This window comes from Saccopteryx bilineata, chromosome 1 (assembly GCF_036850765.1).
Source record: "Saccopteryx bilineata isolate mSacBil1 chromosome 1, mSacBil1_pri_phased_curated, whole genome shotgun sequence".
Classification (NCBI taxonomy): domain Eukaryota; kingdom Metazoa; phylum Chordata; class Mammalia; order Chiroptera; family Emballonuridae; genus Saccopteryx; species Saccopteryx bilineata.
In genome coordinates, this window is record NC_089490.1 from 349207202 (window position 1) to 349222213 (window position 15012).

A 15012-nucleotide genomic window follows, 5' to 3' on the forward strand; every position below is an offset into this window, starting at 1 on the left:
ACCGCATGTTCAACATTGAATTCCATTTGCTGCTCTCTTATTTTGGGCCTTTGGGAATTAAGCTGACTTCTGTTCAAGATTTCATAGTGTGCTATAATGGAAAAATTGTGGGCTTATAAGTCCAACACACCTTTGAATCCTGTCTCTGCTATTTACAAGGTGTGGATTTTGGACTAGTTACTCGATCTTCTCTCTAAGCATCTTTTCGTGAAAATGGGAAAAAGAACGAGTAGCTGCCTCATCAGCCATTGTAAGATACATAGAAAGCACTTAACACTTTGTGTGGTGCGAGGTAAGCTTTCAGTGAATGGGTTGCTATTATTATTGGTGTTATTAGCAACTCAACTCTGCCTTTTCTTAACAATGTAGCCCTGGGGCAAGACACAACATCTGAGCTTCAGATTCTTGCTCTGTAAAAGAGGAACAGTAATAGCTACCTTCCCAGTCTGCTGTGTGGATTAGAAATTCAGAGACGCACCCAACACAGTACCTGGTCTCTTGGTGCTTAGTGAGTAGCCAGGGAAGGAGGGCTGGTGCTGTGGCTGGTGTTGCTGCTGCTGCTGCTGCTGCCCAGAGAGGCAGAGTATGTTTTACAGTTGGGTGGATAATCTGGAAGATCAGACTCCTCTGAGGAAGGATATACAATAAGGAAATTTCAAGTAACAGAGAAGAAATTAGCAGGTCACATGACTCAGTTCAGCCCTGGACCTAGGGCTAGAAAGTCAGGTCTTATGGTCCCAGGTCCATGTTCTAGCTGAGGGCAAAAGCAGATCTTAGTAACAGGTGATAGGGTCCTACGTCTTGTTGATGTTCACAAGGGCTTATGGGGTCATCCAGTGCCTGTTTCTCCTCTGTTCACTCGGGACTCTTTTTTACTCCCAGAAATGCCTTGAAGAGAAGAATGAAATCCTTCAGGGGAAACTTTCACAGCTGGAAGAACACTTGGCCCAGCTGCAGGAGAACCCACCCCAGAAGGGTGAGGTGCTGGGTGATGTCTTGCAGGTAGGAGTGAGCAAGTGCAGCTGTAAGACACATTGCTGTGTGCTGGGGTGGTGTGGGCCCATGATCAGCATGTTCAGGTTCCTGATGACCCTTCAGTTCCCAGAGGCGCCATGGTGACTGAGGAGTCATACTGATTCCAGTTTGTCTCTGTCTCACCAGCTGGAAACCTTGAAGCAAGAGACAGCCACTCTTGCTGCGGAAAACATCCAGCTCCAAGCCAGGGTGGAGACACTGGAGTCTGAGCAGGGTCAGCAGGAGGCCAAACTGCTTGCTGAGCGGGGTCACTTTGAAGAAGAAAAGCAGCAGCTAGCTGGCCTGATTGCCGAGCTTCAGAGCTCCCTATCCAACATCAGCCAGGCCAAGGAAGAACTGGAGCAGGCCTCCCAGGCTCAGGGGTCCCAGCTCTCTGCTCAGGTGGCCACTCTGACCTCTGAGCTCACCACCCTCAATGCCACTCTCCAACAGCAGGATCAAGAACTGGCTGGCCTGAAGCTGCAGACCAAAAAGGATCAGGCCCAGCTAGCACAGACCCTCCAGCAGCATGAACAAGCCTCCCAGGGCCTCCGCCACCAGGTGGAGCTGCTGAGCACCAGCCTGAAGCAGAAGGAGCAGCAGTTGGAGGAAGCCACCAAAGAGCTGGAGGCCACCAGGCAAGATCACGCCCAGCAGCTGGCCACTGCTGCTGAGGAGCGGGAAGCCTCCTTAAGGGAGAGGGATTTGGCCCTCCAGCAAGTAGAAGCATTAGAAAAGGAGAAGGCTGCCAAGCTAGAGGTCCTGCAACAGCAACTTCAGACTGCTAATGACGCCCGGGACAGTGCCCAGACCTCAGCAACACAGGCCCAGCAGGAGAAAGCAGAGCTGAGCCAAGAGGTGGAGAAACTCCATGCCTGCGTCAAGAGAGCCCACCAGGAGCAGTGTGAGACCCAGGCCCAGGTGGCAGAGCTAGAGGCCCAGCTGAGGTCTGAGCAACAGAAAGCAGCTGAGAGAGAAAGGGTAGCTCAGGAGAAGAACCAGCTCCAGGAGCAGGTCCGGGCCCTTGAGGAGTCCTTGAAGATCACTAAGGGCAGCCTGGAAGAGGAGAAGCGCAGGGCCGCAGACGCTCTGGAAGAGCAGCAGCGTCGTATCTCCAAGCTAGAGGCGGAGACCCGAAGCCTGGTGGAGCAGCATAAGCAGGGCCGGAAGGAGCTGGAAGAAGAGAAGGCTGGACGCAAGGGGCTGGAGGCTCGGTTACAGCAGCTTGGGGAGGCTCATCGGGCTGAGACGGAAGCCCTGCGGCGGGAGCTGGCAGAGGCTGTAGCTTCCCAGCGTGAGGCTGAGAGTGAGTGTGAGCAGCTTGCCAAGGAGGTGGCCACCTGGCGTGAGCGGTATGAGGATAGCCAGCAAGAGGAGGCCCAGTATGGTGCCATGTTCCAGGAACAGCTGATAACCCTGAAGGAGGAATGTGAGAAGGCCCGCCAGGAATTGCAGGAGGCAAAGGAGAAGGTGGCAGGCATAGAGGCCCACAGTGAGATCCAGATCAGCCGGCAGCAGAGTGAGCTAGCCCAGCTCCATGCCAGCCTGGCCAGAGCCCACCAGCAGGTCCAGGAGAAGGAGGTCAGGGCCCAGAAACTTGCAGATGACCTCTCCACTTTGAAAGAGAAGCTGGCTGCCACCAGCAAGGAGGTGGCCCGCCTGGAGGCCTTGGTGCGCAAGGCAGGTGAGCCGCAAGAAACACCCTCTCATGAGCTACCCAAGGAGCCTGCAAAGGCAGGGGACAGAGAATCCGAGTGGCCGGAAGAGCAGCAGGGACGTCCGTTTTGCAGCACACAGGCTGCACTGCAGGCCATGGAGCGGGAGGCAGAGCAAATGGGCAATGAGCTGGAGAAGCTGCGGGCTGCGCTGATGGAGAGCCAGGGGCAGCAGCAGGAGGAGCGTGGGCAGCAGGAGCGGGAGGTGGCCCGGCTGACCCAGGAGCGGGGCCGAGCCCAAGCTGACCTTGTCCTGGAGAAGGCCGCCAAGGCAGAGCTTGAGATGCGGCTGCAGAACGCCCTCAATGAGCAGCGTGTGGAGTTCGCTGCCGTGCAAGATGCACTGGCCCATGCGCTGAGGGAAAAGGATGGGAAGGACCAGGAACTGACCAAGCTTCGTGGTCAGGAGGCAGCCCAAAGAACAGAGCTGAGGGAGCTTCAGCAAACTGTGGAGCAACTAAAGAAAAAGCTGGCCAAGAAGGAAGAGCACCAGCAGTCGCTAGGGACGGCCAGTGGTGAAGACACTTCTGGGTCAGGAGCCCAGTCTGAGGCTAATGGAAAGACCAAGCGAAAAGTCTCCGACCTGGAAGCTCTGCGAGCGGAGGTGAGCAGACTGGAGCAGCAGTGCCGGGAGCATCAGGAGAGGGCCGCTGGCCTGGAGCGCAGCCTCGAGTCTGAGCGTGCCTCCCAGATGGAGCGGACAGCTGCCCTGGAGGCTCTTCGGGGCCAGTTAGAGGAGAAGGCCCTGGAGCTGAGGCACAGTCAGGACACCTTAGCCTCAGCACAGAGGGAGCTGGCCGCCCTGCGCACCAAGGCCCAGGACCAAGGCAAGGCTGAGGAGGAGTGGAAGTCCCAGGTGGCCCGGAGCCAGCAGGAGGCTGAGAGAAAAAACAGCCTCATCAGCAGCTTGGAGGAGGAGGTTTCTATCCTGAATCGCCAGGTCCTGGAGAAGGAGGGTGAGAGCAAGGAGTTGAAGCGGCTTGTTGTAGCTGAGTCCGAGAAGAGCCAGAAGCTGGAGGAGAGGCTGCGTCTGCTCCAGGCAGAGACAGCCAGCAGCAGTGCCAGAGCCGCGGAGCGCAGCTCCGCTCTGCGCGAGGAGGTCCGGACTCTCCGGGAGGAGGCCGAGAAACAGCGGGTGGCTTCCGAGAGCCTTCGACAGGAGCTGGCCTCACAGGCAGAGCGAGCAGAGGAGCTGGGCCAAGAATTAAAGGCATGGCAGGAGAAATTCTTCCAGAAGGAGCAAGCCCTCTCTGCCCTGCAGCTTGAGCACACCAGCACGCAGGCCCTGGTGAGTGAGCTGCTGCCCGCCAAGCACCTGTGCCAGCAGCTGCAGGCGGAGCAGGCGGCTGCTGAGAAACGCCATCGAGAGGAGCTGGAGCAGAGCAAGCAGGCAGCTGGCGGGCTGCGAGTAGAGCTGATGCGGGCCCAGCGGGAGCTTGGGGAACTGATGCCCCTACGGCAGAAGGTGGCAGAGCAAGAGCGAGCGGCCCAGCAGCTGCGGGCAGAGAAGGCCAGCTACGCAGAACAGCTGAGCATGTTGAAGGAGGCTCATGGCCTGCTGGCTGAGGAGAACCGGGGCCTGGGTGAGAGGGCCAACCTCGGCAGGCAGTTTCTGGAGGTGGAGCTGGATCAGGCCCGGGAGAAATATGACCAAGAGCTGGCGACTGTGCGTGCTGACGCCGAAGCCCGTCTGACCGAGATGCAGCGGGAAGCACAGAGCACTGCCCGGGAGCTGGAGGTGATCACTGCTAAGTATGAGGCTGCCAAGGTGAAGGTTCTGGAGGAGAGACAGCGGTTCCAGGAAGAGAGGCAGAAACTCACTGCCCAGGTAAGACCCAGCTCAGTGACACCTCTAAAGATTGCACCTGAAAGAGGGGGTGTTACTCCCTCTGTATCTCAGGGCCTCAGGCTCCCACACTATTACAGAGTATCTTGTCTCCCCCTCACACTGGGTGGCAGAGGAGGCGAGGTGGCTGGCAGAGTTCAAGTCTGTTGCCCCCTTTGTCCTAATGGAAATATCAGTAGCCTCACTTTCCCTGAAGACTCTGTCCCTTGGAGAGTCAGATGTAAAGGCCATCGCCCATTCCAGAGGCACATTGTGAGGTGCAGTGGAGTTACCAAGAGCCCCTGGGGACTAGAGTGAGCCGGACTGGCATTTGAAAAATTACCCGTAGTCTGGTTCCTTAAGGGGAGGGGGGTATCCGATCCGCAGCCTGACAGTGAGTGCCTCGGGCCCCCATCTCACTCTGTCTCCATTGCTCCTCCCCCGTGCACAGGTGGAACAGCTAGAGGTATTTCAGAGAGAGCAAACTAAGCAGGTAATGCCTGGGGTCCTTGCTAAACGCTGGCTGCTTAAGCGGTGACAAGTTTTGCTGCATGACCCCAGCTGCAGCTTGCCTGTGCCAGCTCCTGTTTGTGAACTGTTTGTGAAGGGGGCAGGGGCGAGCCACGGAGTCCAGGCCCAGGCTGCCCAGGAGTGCGGTGTGCTGGGCCCCTCTCAGGCCTCATCCCACCCGTCCCAGGTCGGCCTCTCCACCTCTCTGCACTTTCACATCTGCCTGTCAGGGACGAGGGGCAGAGTAGGCTTCATCTTTCCCGTATCTGAATCAGGAACAGCCAGTTCTTGGGATTCCTAAATCTCCAAGTCCTGTTCCAAGTTTAGGTCCTCAATGAGAGCTAGCAGAATGACCCGGGGCCTTGTTTAACACAGCCCCCTGGTTTCCCAGACTCCGTAAAGGTGACAAGCAAGGCGTCCCTCACAGGTTAGGGGAGGTTGTGGGCTTGGGATGCCTGCTGATGGGTGATGACCCTTTGGGCCTAAACCCTGAGCATGAAATAGAGATGTCTAGGAGAAGGAAGGCACGGCTGAGAGGAGCAGAGGGGCCCTCTGCCTGCCGGAGGAGGGCATACTGGCTGCCTTGCTCTCACAGGGGTCTCTGTGCTACCCTAGATGGTAAGGCTGTCAAGCCGGTAGTTAGCGGGAGTGTCCTTTCTCCGCCAGCCCTCCTACCGAGTCATGCCAGGCCTGCAGAGGAATTAGGCCTTCCTTTCCTCCCATCACCTTCTTCAAGGAGCCCAAGATTGACCACTGAACAGAATACAAACAGTTAGCAATGGAGCCGTTGCCTCTCACCTTTGTTGATCATGCTTGAGCTCCTGGAATGCCTGCCGGAGCCAGGAGCGCTTGTGGCTGTGATGCTCCCCTTCCTCCCTCCCTCCCCTCGCTCTTCCTTTCTGTGGGAGTGGGAGTGGGGTGGGCTCAGACGTGGGCTGCTCCTGCTCCCTTTCCCAGCAGTCTGACCCCCGTGCTAACCACACTGCTAGCACCAGCCCTAACAGCCTGTGGACGTTGGGAAGAGGACTGATCAGCTGTGGGCTTTTGCACTGGTCGTTTCTGGTAGGAGGAGGGGTGGGTATTGAACGAGTTCAAGGCTAGGTCCCCTGTTCCTGTTCCCCGCCCAGGGAGCTCGTGCCTGGGAATAGCAGCAGCAACAGTAGGGTGGTGGTGTCAGCTCCCCAGAGTCGATTCCATTGATCCAGTGGCTGCAGGCCTCTGTCCCTTCAGGCTGGGGGTGGAGGTGAGCACAGGCAGGTGGCTCTGGCAGCACCCGTGTGTTGGGTTGCCTCACTGAGGTCCTGCCAACCAGCCTGGGCCACAGGATGTCCCCTAATTGGATGCCAGAGAAAGGACCCTTTTTTTTTCTTTTCTAAAAATACTGGGGACTGGTCTGGGAAACCCCATAATTTGCTTGGACATCCAGGAGAAGGCCTCCTGAGTCTTCCCTCTCCTTTTCCCTCCCCTGCCACAGATGGAAGAGCTGAGTAAGAAGTTAGCTGACCACGACCAAGCCAGCAAAGTGCAGCAGCAGAAGCTGAAGGTGGGACAGATGGCAGAGGGAAGGTGCTCCCTAAGCCGTCGGGCTGGGGTGGTTGCGGGGAGGCCGGAGCGGTACACTGGGGGCCAGGCAGCCTTAGGAGACCTGTCTGTGCCTGAGGAATGCCCTGCATGTGCCTTCTGGGAGCTCTGAAGGGAAGACCAGAGTGGCTTCTATCCCTCAGACCAGCGGTTCTCAACCTGTGGGTCGCGACCCCAGCGGGGTCGCCTAAAGCCATCGGAAAATACATAATGCATATCAGGTATTTACATTCCGAATCATAACTGTAGCAAAATTACAGTTATGAAGTAGCCACCAAAATTATTTTTTGGTTTGGGGTCACCGCAACATGAGGACTGTATTGCGGGGTCACGGCATTAGAAAGGTTGAGAACCACTGCCTCAGACCTTTGCTGTGCATTACAGCTGCCACTAACCATGTGTGGTTATTTAAATTTAAATTAATTATAATCAAATTAAAATTTTAGTTCCTCAGTCACACTAGTTACGTTTCTTCTGCTCAGTAACTACATGTGGCTCGTGGCAACCATATTGTACAGGGAAGACACAGAACATTGCCATCATTGTGGAGAGTTCTGTTGGATGTGCTGGTCTAGAGTATCAATGACATAATATTATAATGCAGTTTAATATTCTTAGTGCTTCAAACAATGTTACCTTTGGTTTAATGTTGGCTGTTTTGCAGTCTAGGCTTCATAGCTTTTAGCTAGGAGCAAAGGAATTGGGCACAGTGGCCCTGGGACTTGCTAAAGCCCTGGTGGGTCACGGGAGTTGCTGGGGGCTGAGAACTTCATCTGTTCAGCTAACTTCCATGTGCTCCACCATGTCATGATTGTGATAAAGATGCTTGTTATACTCCTCTGGGGCCTTCCCGGTGCTAGGAGATAGAGGAGAGGTAAGGCCAGGCGATCCTGTCCATTGTCGACTACACACTAAACACTTGCTGCCACTGCAGGTAGACAGAGTCAGACACAGGCCCTGTTCCCAAGGAGTCTGTGGTCTGAAAAGGAGGCGGTGCCAGCATCATAAATGAGGCCACACAGGCTTCGGAGTCAGGTGTACCAAGGTTCAGCTCTTACTCTGCTATTTTAGTCACTGTGACTCTGGCTGGTCAACTTAAGTCTCTGTGCTCAATTTCTTCAACTCTGAAGTGGAGATAAAGTTATTTCCCAGAGTCGCCTTGAGGAGAAATGAGTTCACATGTCCTGAGAGCTCACATCTCAAGTGCCTAGCTTCGTGCTTTGCACCCAGGTGAGAGCATCAGTTTCCTCCCGCCTTGGGGAGACGGACTGTGTGCTTACGGAGAGAATGAGCTAGTCTGGGCTTGATCTCAAAGATCAGGCTGTCAGAGCTCTGCCAGAAATGGCATGAGCTGGACAGGACTGCTCCTGCAGGCTGTGGACCTTGAAAAGGTGTGTGGTGTTTCAGTATGCTGGAATTGATGGGGAGTGGGTAGGATTTCTTCTGAGAGAATAGCAGGAATCTGGAAATGCCATGTGGCCCAAGAGCTAGGGCAAGTCAGTGGATCTGGGTAGAGCAGCCAGATCAGCTGCCCTGATCAGCCTTCCACATCATTCCACATCATAGGCCTTCCAGGCTCAGGGAGGGGAGAGCCAGCAAGAGGCCCAACGCCTCCAGGCCCAGCTGAATGAGCTGCAGGCCCAGCTGAGCCAGAAGGAGCAGGCAGCTGAGCACTATAAGCTGCAGGTGAGGAGCCCAGTCCTGGCCCCCATGCCCTCCCTCCTGCCGTCCCCCACTACCCCCCCTCCTGCGCCCCTCCTCTCCCCTTCCCCCACCCCCATGTCCTTCACCCCTTCCCCACCCCCCGCCCACCCACTTGCCCACACAGATGGAGAAAGCCAAGACCCATTATGATGCCAAGAAGCAGCAGAACCAAGAACTGCAGGAGCAGCTGCGGGGCTTGGAGCAGCTGCAGAAGGAAAACAAGGAGCTGAGGGCCGAAGCCGAACGGCTGAGTCGGGAGCTGCAGCAGGCTGGGCTGAAGAGCAAGGAGACTGAGCAGACCTGCCGCCAGCTGGCTGCCCAGGTGCGCAGCCTGGAGGCACAGGTGAGTGTCTGGCTGGACAGACTTACACCTGTCCTAATGGACGCCTGTGCCCTCCTCTCCTAAGCACCCTGCCTTCTGCTTCTCTCCACCTCCACTCTCCCTGGCCCTCTGCTTCCCAGGTTGCCCATGCTGACCAACAGCTTCGAGACCTGGGCAAGTTTCAGGTGGCAACTGACGCCTTGAAGAGCCGGGAGCACCAGGCTAAGCCTCAGCTGGACTTGAGCATCGACAGCCTTGATCTGAGCTGTGAGGAGGGGACCCCACTCACTGTCACCAGGTCAGGAGGCACACGTCCTCCCTCAGCCTTTTGTCCGAGAGCCTCCTGTTTATCAGGCTGTTCCCTGGGCACTGGGGCTGTGAGATTAATGAGGTGTGGTCCCTTTGCCCTCTGGAAGTTCATTCCTAGAAGAATAAAAACGCTTCATAAAGGGTGTCACACCTGTTCTGAGTCCTGAAAGAAGCCGTAGGTGTGTGTACCCAGTGGACAGAAGAGAGCAGTGAGAGCAAAGGCCAAGAGAGAGCCAGGCTGGCTGGACAGTGGAGTTGGGAGTGCCCGCTGGACGCCCCGGTGATGGAGGCTGGCGCTTGGAGGGGTTTGAGTGCGTGGTCTGGTCTGTATCTTAGCTTATCTTTAGAGCCAGTGTTAAGGTGAGACTGGAAACATATTTGGGTTTTTTTGTTTGTTTTTTAGTGAGAGAGACAGAAGGACAGAAAGAGGGACAGACAGGGAGGGAGAGAGATGAGAAGCATCAAGTCTTTGTTGCGGCACCTTAGTTCATTGATTGCTTTCTCAGATGTGCCTTGACCGGGGGTCTACAGCAGAACGAGTGACCCCTTGCTCAAGCCAGCAACCTTTGGGCTCAAGCCAGTGACCCCACATTCAAGCCAACATCCTCAGGGTTTTGAACCTGGGTCCTCTGCATCCTAGTCCAACGCTCTGTTGACTGCGCCACCGCCTGGTCTGGCAAAACAGAGGTTTTTATTTTAACAACACTTACATGTGTCAAACACCGTTATGAAAACAGTAATTCATTTAACAGATGAAACTGGGGCGTAGACAGGCAGTCACGTGCATGAGCTCCCGCAGTGCAGAGCGGGGCTTGAGCCTGCCAGCCCGGCTCGAGTGCTTGTCTGTCACCACTCAGGTGCGTCTCTCAGAGGCCGCTGTCAGTCTAGGTGAGAGGGGACGAGGCAGACCAGGGGGGACGTGAGAGCTCAGTGGGGTCTAGTAAGGAGACTTACCAGTTGGGTTTGGTAGGAAAGGGAAGTGGCAGGATTGCGCCCATGTCCCTGCCTGGCAGCCTGAGTGGAGGCTGCTCCCACTCGCTGAACCAGGAGACACGGGAGAAGGAACAGACAGATGGGTTTAGTTTGGGACATGCTCCTTGTGTGGGGGCCCTGGGAGATGTCTGGGGCAGGGGCTTTATGGGCCTGGAGAGCAGGGTCTGAGTTAAGGCAGAGAGCTGGGAGGTGCCAGTATTGAGGAGTTCAAAGGGCCATGGGGGTGGACGGCTCAGCAGAGACGGGCAGGCACTGAAGGGCGGGCGCAGGTCCAGGGCACTCCTCGGTACCGCTGCCTGTTCGGAGAAGGAGATGCTGACCTGGTCTGCTTATAATGAATGCATGAATTGGTCACTGTGGAGTGAAGGGACCGACAAAATGCTTTCTAGCTCCAGGAATGGCACCTCAGCAGGTTTCTTTTCTGTAGCAGGCTGCCTCATACCCAGCCAGATGGCACCAGCATCTCTGGAGAGCCAGCTTCGCCCACCTCCCAGCGCCTGCCCCCCAAGGTAGAATCTCTGGAAAGCCTGTACTTTACCCCCACCCCTGCTCGGGGTCAGCCCCCACTGGAGAGCAGCCTGGACTCCCTGGGGGACGGCTTCCTGGACTCGGGCCGGAAGACCCGCTCTGCTCGTCGACGTACCACGCAGATCATCAACATCACCATGACCAAGGTCAGGCTCTGGGAGTGGGGCTCCAGGCAGTACTGCCCAGGTCTTCTCAGGGGTATCTTTCCGTTGGGTCCTCGGAACAGTGTGGAGAGGCCGGCCAGGCTGACCAGTCCCTATCTTACTGACGGGAAAGCTGAGTCTGAGAAGGATCTTGGGCCTACTTTGTAGAAAAGGGCAGGGCTGCAGGTGGATGCCCGTCTGCTGACTGTAAGTGCAGCACTGACCCTGCACAGCTTGGGGGCTTTGGGGGCTCTGGCCCTCGTTTCCATATTCGGGTTAGGGAGGAGAGGAGAGGTGCCTTTGGTGCAGCAGGGGACACCTCTGTGTGTGGGGTGCCCTCTGCTATGGAGAAGTTGGAGAAACTAAAAGATGATCAGGACCCTGGCAAGCATGGGCTGGGGGATGCAGAGGCCGTGGGATGAGCCTGGCTACTTCAGGAGAGACGTGGTTCCAGCCCTGGCCTCCCACTTGCTAGCTGTTTGACCTTTGGCCTAGACACTTCGTTTCTTTGCACCTCCCTTCTAAAACAGTCTGGTACTCTGCCTTCCTTCCTTCAAAGCATTGTTAATCGACTCAGTGGGAAGATGGGTAGAAAGAATTCTAGATACCCTCAGCACCTTGTGCAGGATTCTGGTGGCAAGACCCATTTCTTGCAGGGGTCTAGCTAAGAACCCTCGCCCATCAGCGTGGGAACGCATCAGCCATGCCACAGGATCTGAGGGGCTTCCGGAAGGGGAACAGCAGGAGGCTTCTTTATAGAATGTCAGGGCGCCCACTCCACCCCACCACAAAAAATTCATATTTTCTTCCAGAAGCCAGATGTGGAAGAGCCAGACAGCGCCAACTCATCCTTCTATAGCACGCAGTCTGCCCCTGCTTCCCAGGCCGGCCCGAGGGCCACCTCCTCAGCCCAGTCTCTGGCCCGCCTGGGCTCCCCCGAAGATGGCAACTCGGCTTTGTTCAGCCTGCCTGGCTACCGGCCCACCACCCGCAGCTCCGCCCGCCGCTCTCAGGCCGGGGTGTCCAGTGGGGCACCTCCAGGTGAGGGTACTGGTCCCTGGCCCTACCCAAACATCAGACTGGAAGCATGTCCTCACACAGGGAAAGGACAGGCATTTAAAAACCCCGGGCCTGACTTCCTGGCTACCCTCCTGCAGTCTCAGGGCAGCAAGGGGGAATCGGAAATGCCCACACACTGGGCCTGGGAGCCCGACTGTCAGAGTCCTTCCTGCCCCTCTTAGGTGGTGAGGGGCCGCCAGAGGGCCAAGCTGCCAGTGTTTTATCCTCAGATTCTTCTTGGAGGCGCTTGCCCTTTAGGGACCCTTTGGGTATTAATTCCTTGCCTTCAAGTACTTTCTTTTGATATCAGAACCTCTTCATCTGACCTCTTGACCTCTCCAGGAAGAGTGCAGTGAGCCAGCCCCCATGGTAGAAATGGCCTGTGAGCCGTGCTTCTGTGTCTGCAGCTGTGAGCAGAGCAGGAGTGGGCTGCTGGGCTGGAAGTCCATGGGGCAGGTGGACAGGAGTGGTGGCAGCAGAGGCTGGCGACAGGCCAGGGCCAGTGGGCAACCTGCTGCCTCCTCCCTCACTCTTGCTGGCCTTCCAGCCCTGCTTGCCCCAACTTCCCTGTCCCCCCCAGGAAGGAACAGCTTCTACATGGGCACTTGCCAGGACGAGCCCGAGCAGCTGGGTGACTGGAATCGCATCGCAGAGCTGCAGCAGCGCAATCGAGTCTGCCCCCCGCACCTCAAGACCTGCTATCCCCTTGAGTCCAGGGTGAGCTCTGGGGCCGCCTGCACAGGACCTGCCCACGCTGCCTCACCGCCTCCTCCTAGGCACTCCAGCCCAGTGCCACTTGCTGGCCTAGCCCAAGGAATAGCTCCCTGAATGAAGCATCTCTGGCCTCCTGAGGAGAGCGACGAGATGCTTCTAGTCAGAACAGCGGGCAGGGAGGGAGCTCGGGGGTGAGGTCAGTGGGTGGCAGGAGCTCGTAGAGGTCTGCTTGGGACTGCTTTTCTATGGCCACGTGCAGGGGAGACAACAGGGAGGGAGGCCTTTTGCAATCGGAAGGCTCCAGCTGTTCCATGTGCCAGGCCAGGGAAGAGAGCCTGGGGCAGACCTGCTTCATCTCGAGACAGCGTGGGCCCACTGACCACTTCTTCCTCCCCACACAGCCCTCCCTGAGCCTGGCTACCATCACTGACGAGGAGATGAAGACTGGTGACCCCCAGGAGACCCTGCGCCGAGCCAGCATGCAGCCAGCCCAGATAGCTGAGGGTACTGGCATCACCACCCGGCAGCGCAAACGGGTCTCCTTAGAGCCCCACCAGGGCCCTGGGACCCCTGAGGTAGGCTGCATTGGCTCCTACGTTTTACTCTCACAGCCTGCCAGATCAGGCCCAGCTCACCAAGTTTGAAAGGTGGATTAAAGGGGCGGCGCCTGGCTCTGGGGGTGGGGGTGGGGCGCTGCTGGTTGGACAGTCCACTTACAGGGTCCACTCAGCTGAGACACTGCCTCTGGACGTGCAGTCCTCTTGCTGATTTCTGCCTCATTGGGCTCTTCCCCATAGTCTAAGAAGCCCACCAGCTGTTTCCCTCGTCCCATGACTCCCCGGGACCGACACGAAGTGCGCAGACAGAGCTCTGCGGAGGCCCAGAAGAAAGCAGCTCCAGCTGTTGTGAAGAAGGTTAGTTGGGGGCTGAAGGGAAACACGAGCGCGGCAGAGGCCCGGGGAAGCCAGCAGCGGGCCCCGTCTGACAGCCCTCCCCACAGGCTGACCGCCGCCAGTCCATGGCCTTCAGCATCCTCAACACCCCCAAGAAGCTGGGGAACAGCCTCCTGCGGAGGGGAGCCTCGAAGAAAGCCCTGCCCCAGACCTCCCCCAACACCCGCAGTGGGACCCGCCGCTCGCCTCGCATCGCCACCACCACAGCCAGCGCCGCCACTGCTGCCGCCATCGCTGCCGCCGCTGCCGCTCCTCGGGCCAAGGGCAAGGTGGAGGCAGACAGGAGGGCGGGGCTCCACGCAGGAACCTGTGGAAGCATGGGGCGGCCTCCGGGGCAGGGCCAGGCTAAGCCAAAGGGGGCGGGGGGCTAAGCGGGTGCTCCCTGTCTTGGTTAGCTGCTTATTATTGAGGAGAGGAGACAGACAACTCCATTGCCACTGAGAAAGTCCAGAGCTGCTTAGACACCTCCAGCAACTAGTAACCTGAAGGTGTGTCTGTCCAGGGCCACACCATGGGAGGGATCCTGGTCCCGGGCTCCGTGAGCAGGAGGGCACGCCAGCTGCTGCAGGCTGACTTCACCGGTCTCGCCCAGCCAAGTGACTCTGTTTCTCTCTTTCAGGCAAAGCACTGAAGGGCCAGTGCCAGTGAACGGCCTCTTGTGTCCCTGATGCTGCCCTCCCCGGTCCTCTACTGTCCTGCTCAGTGCCTTCTCAGCTTCCAGGCCAACAGCGGCCACACCCCTAGAGACAGTGATGCCTGGCACACCTTAGCCTGGTACCTGGACCTTTGCCAGAGCCTTCACTAGGTGAACAGATGTGTCTTCAGAGTTGGTCTGGAGCCTGGACAGTCTGGGTCTTCTCCCTACCTTGCCTCCTGATGTTTTTGCAAAGCAAAGTAACTTCTCCATCGCAGTGAGATTTGAGGCTGGCTTTGAGTGGCTGGGTCCTGAGGCCCAGCCAGGCCACCACAGCCTCTGGATCTAGAAGGGACCATTGGAGGAGCAGGCCCTGGTTCCTGCTGTTCCTGGTGGCTAGGCCTAGCAGTGGCCCTTGCTCTTAAAGTCCAGGACTGGGCATTGACCTAGTGGGAGCACCCCACCCCAGGTGCTCCCATCCACCCAGGGACACAGTTGTCCAGAGAATGTTCTTTTCCAGGACAACTAGGCCAGCGGGGGGATGGGGGCCGCCTTCAGTGGCAGCTCACCCCACACCTTCCCTAGACTTGTATTGGGGTGGGATTTGGATTGATGGGAAGGTTTTTAAGGGCCAGGGATGGATCTTTTCTAAATGTTATTACCTGTAAATAAAGTCTATTTTTCTCCCTTGACTGCTGAGCTGCCTGATCTGTGGGAGAAGGGAAACGCGGGCTCTGAGCAGCAGCAGTCTTCCAGACCACCTGCCTCTTCCAGGTCCCTTCTCCGGCCTTTCTGGGGCCCAAGGGTCTTCTCACTCCATTTCTGGCCTCTGCTGGTGGAACATAATGGGCTGTCCTTCTCTGAGGGCCTGTGTCCCCTGAATCTGGTTTTGCCTTTGCTTCTGAGCGGCAGTCCCTCTTCCCATAGTCCCTCCTAGAATGGGCCGCATTCTGTGAGCGGGAGTGACCGAGATGTCGGCATGCTGCCACTGAAAAGTCATTCATGAAT

General features: G+C 57.2%; 1 protein-coding gene across 7 annotated transcripts in view; it reads left to right on the forward strand.

Annotated features, from left to right (window-relative positions):
- The window catches only part of NUMA1 (nuclear mitotic apparatus protein 1), a 99361-nt gene extending 84665 nt beyond the window's left edge, over nt 1–14696 (forward strand). For 6 of the 7 annotated variants that reach the window (XM_066250615.1, XM_066250611.1, XM_066250613.1 and 3 more), the window contains exons 13-26: nt 883–1002; nt 1162–4557; nt 5006–5047; nt 6539–6607; nt 8212–8331; nt 8474–8692; nt 8812–8969; nt 10401–10647; nt 11457–11685; nt 12284–12420; nt 12819–12992; nt 13215–13331; nt 13418–13639; nt 13990–14696. In XM_066250615.1, the coding sequence (XP_066106712.1) occupies nt 883–1002; nt 1162–4557; nt 5006–5047; nt 6539–6607; nt 8212–8331; nt 8474–8692; nt 8812–8969; nt 10401–10647; nt 11457–11685; nt 12284–12420; nt 12819–12992; nt 13215–13331; nt 13418–13639; nt 13990–14001 (5262 nt within the window). In that variant the 3' untranslated portion in view covers nt 14002–14696. The remainder of the gene's footprint in view (nt 1–882; nt 1003–1161; nt 4558–5005; nt 5048–6538; nt 6608–8211; nt 8332–8473; nt 8693–8811; nt 8970–10400; nt 10648–11456; nt 11686–12283; nt 12421–12818; nt 12993–13214; nt 13332–13417; nt 13640–13989) is intronic. The other variant, XM_066250616.1, reaches the window with a different exon arrangement.
- The last annotated feature ends 316 nt before the right edge of the window (nt 14697–15012 follow it).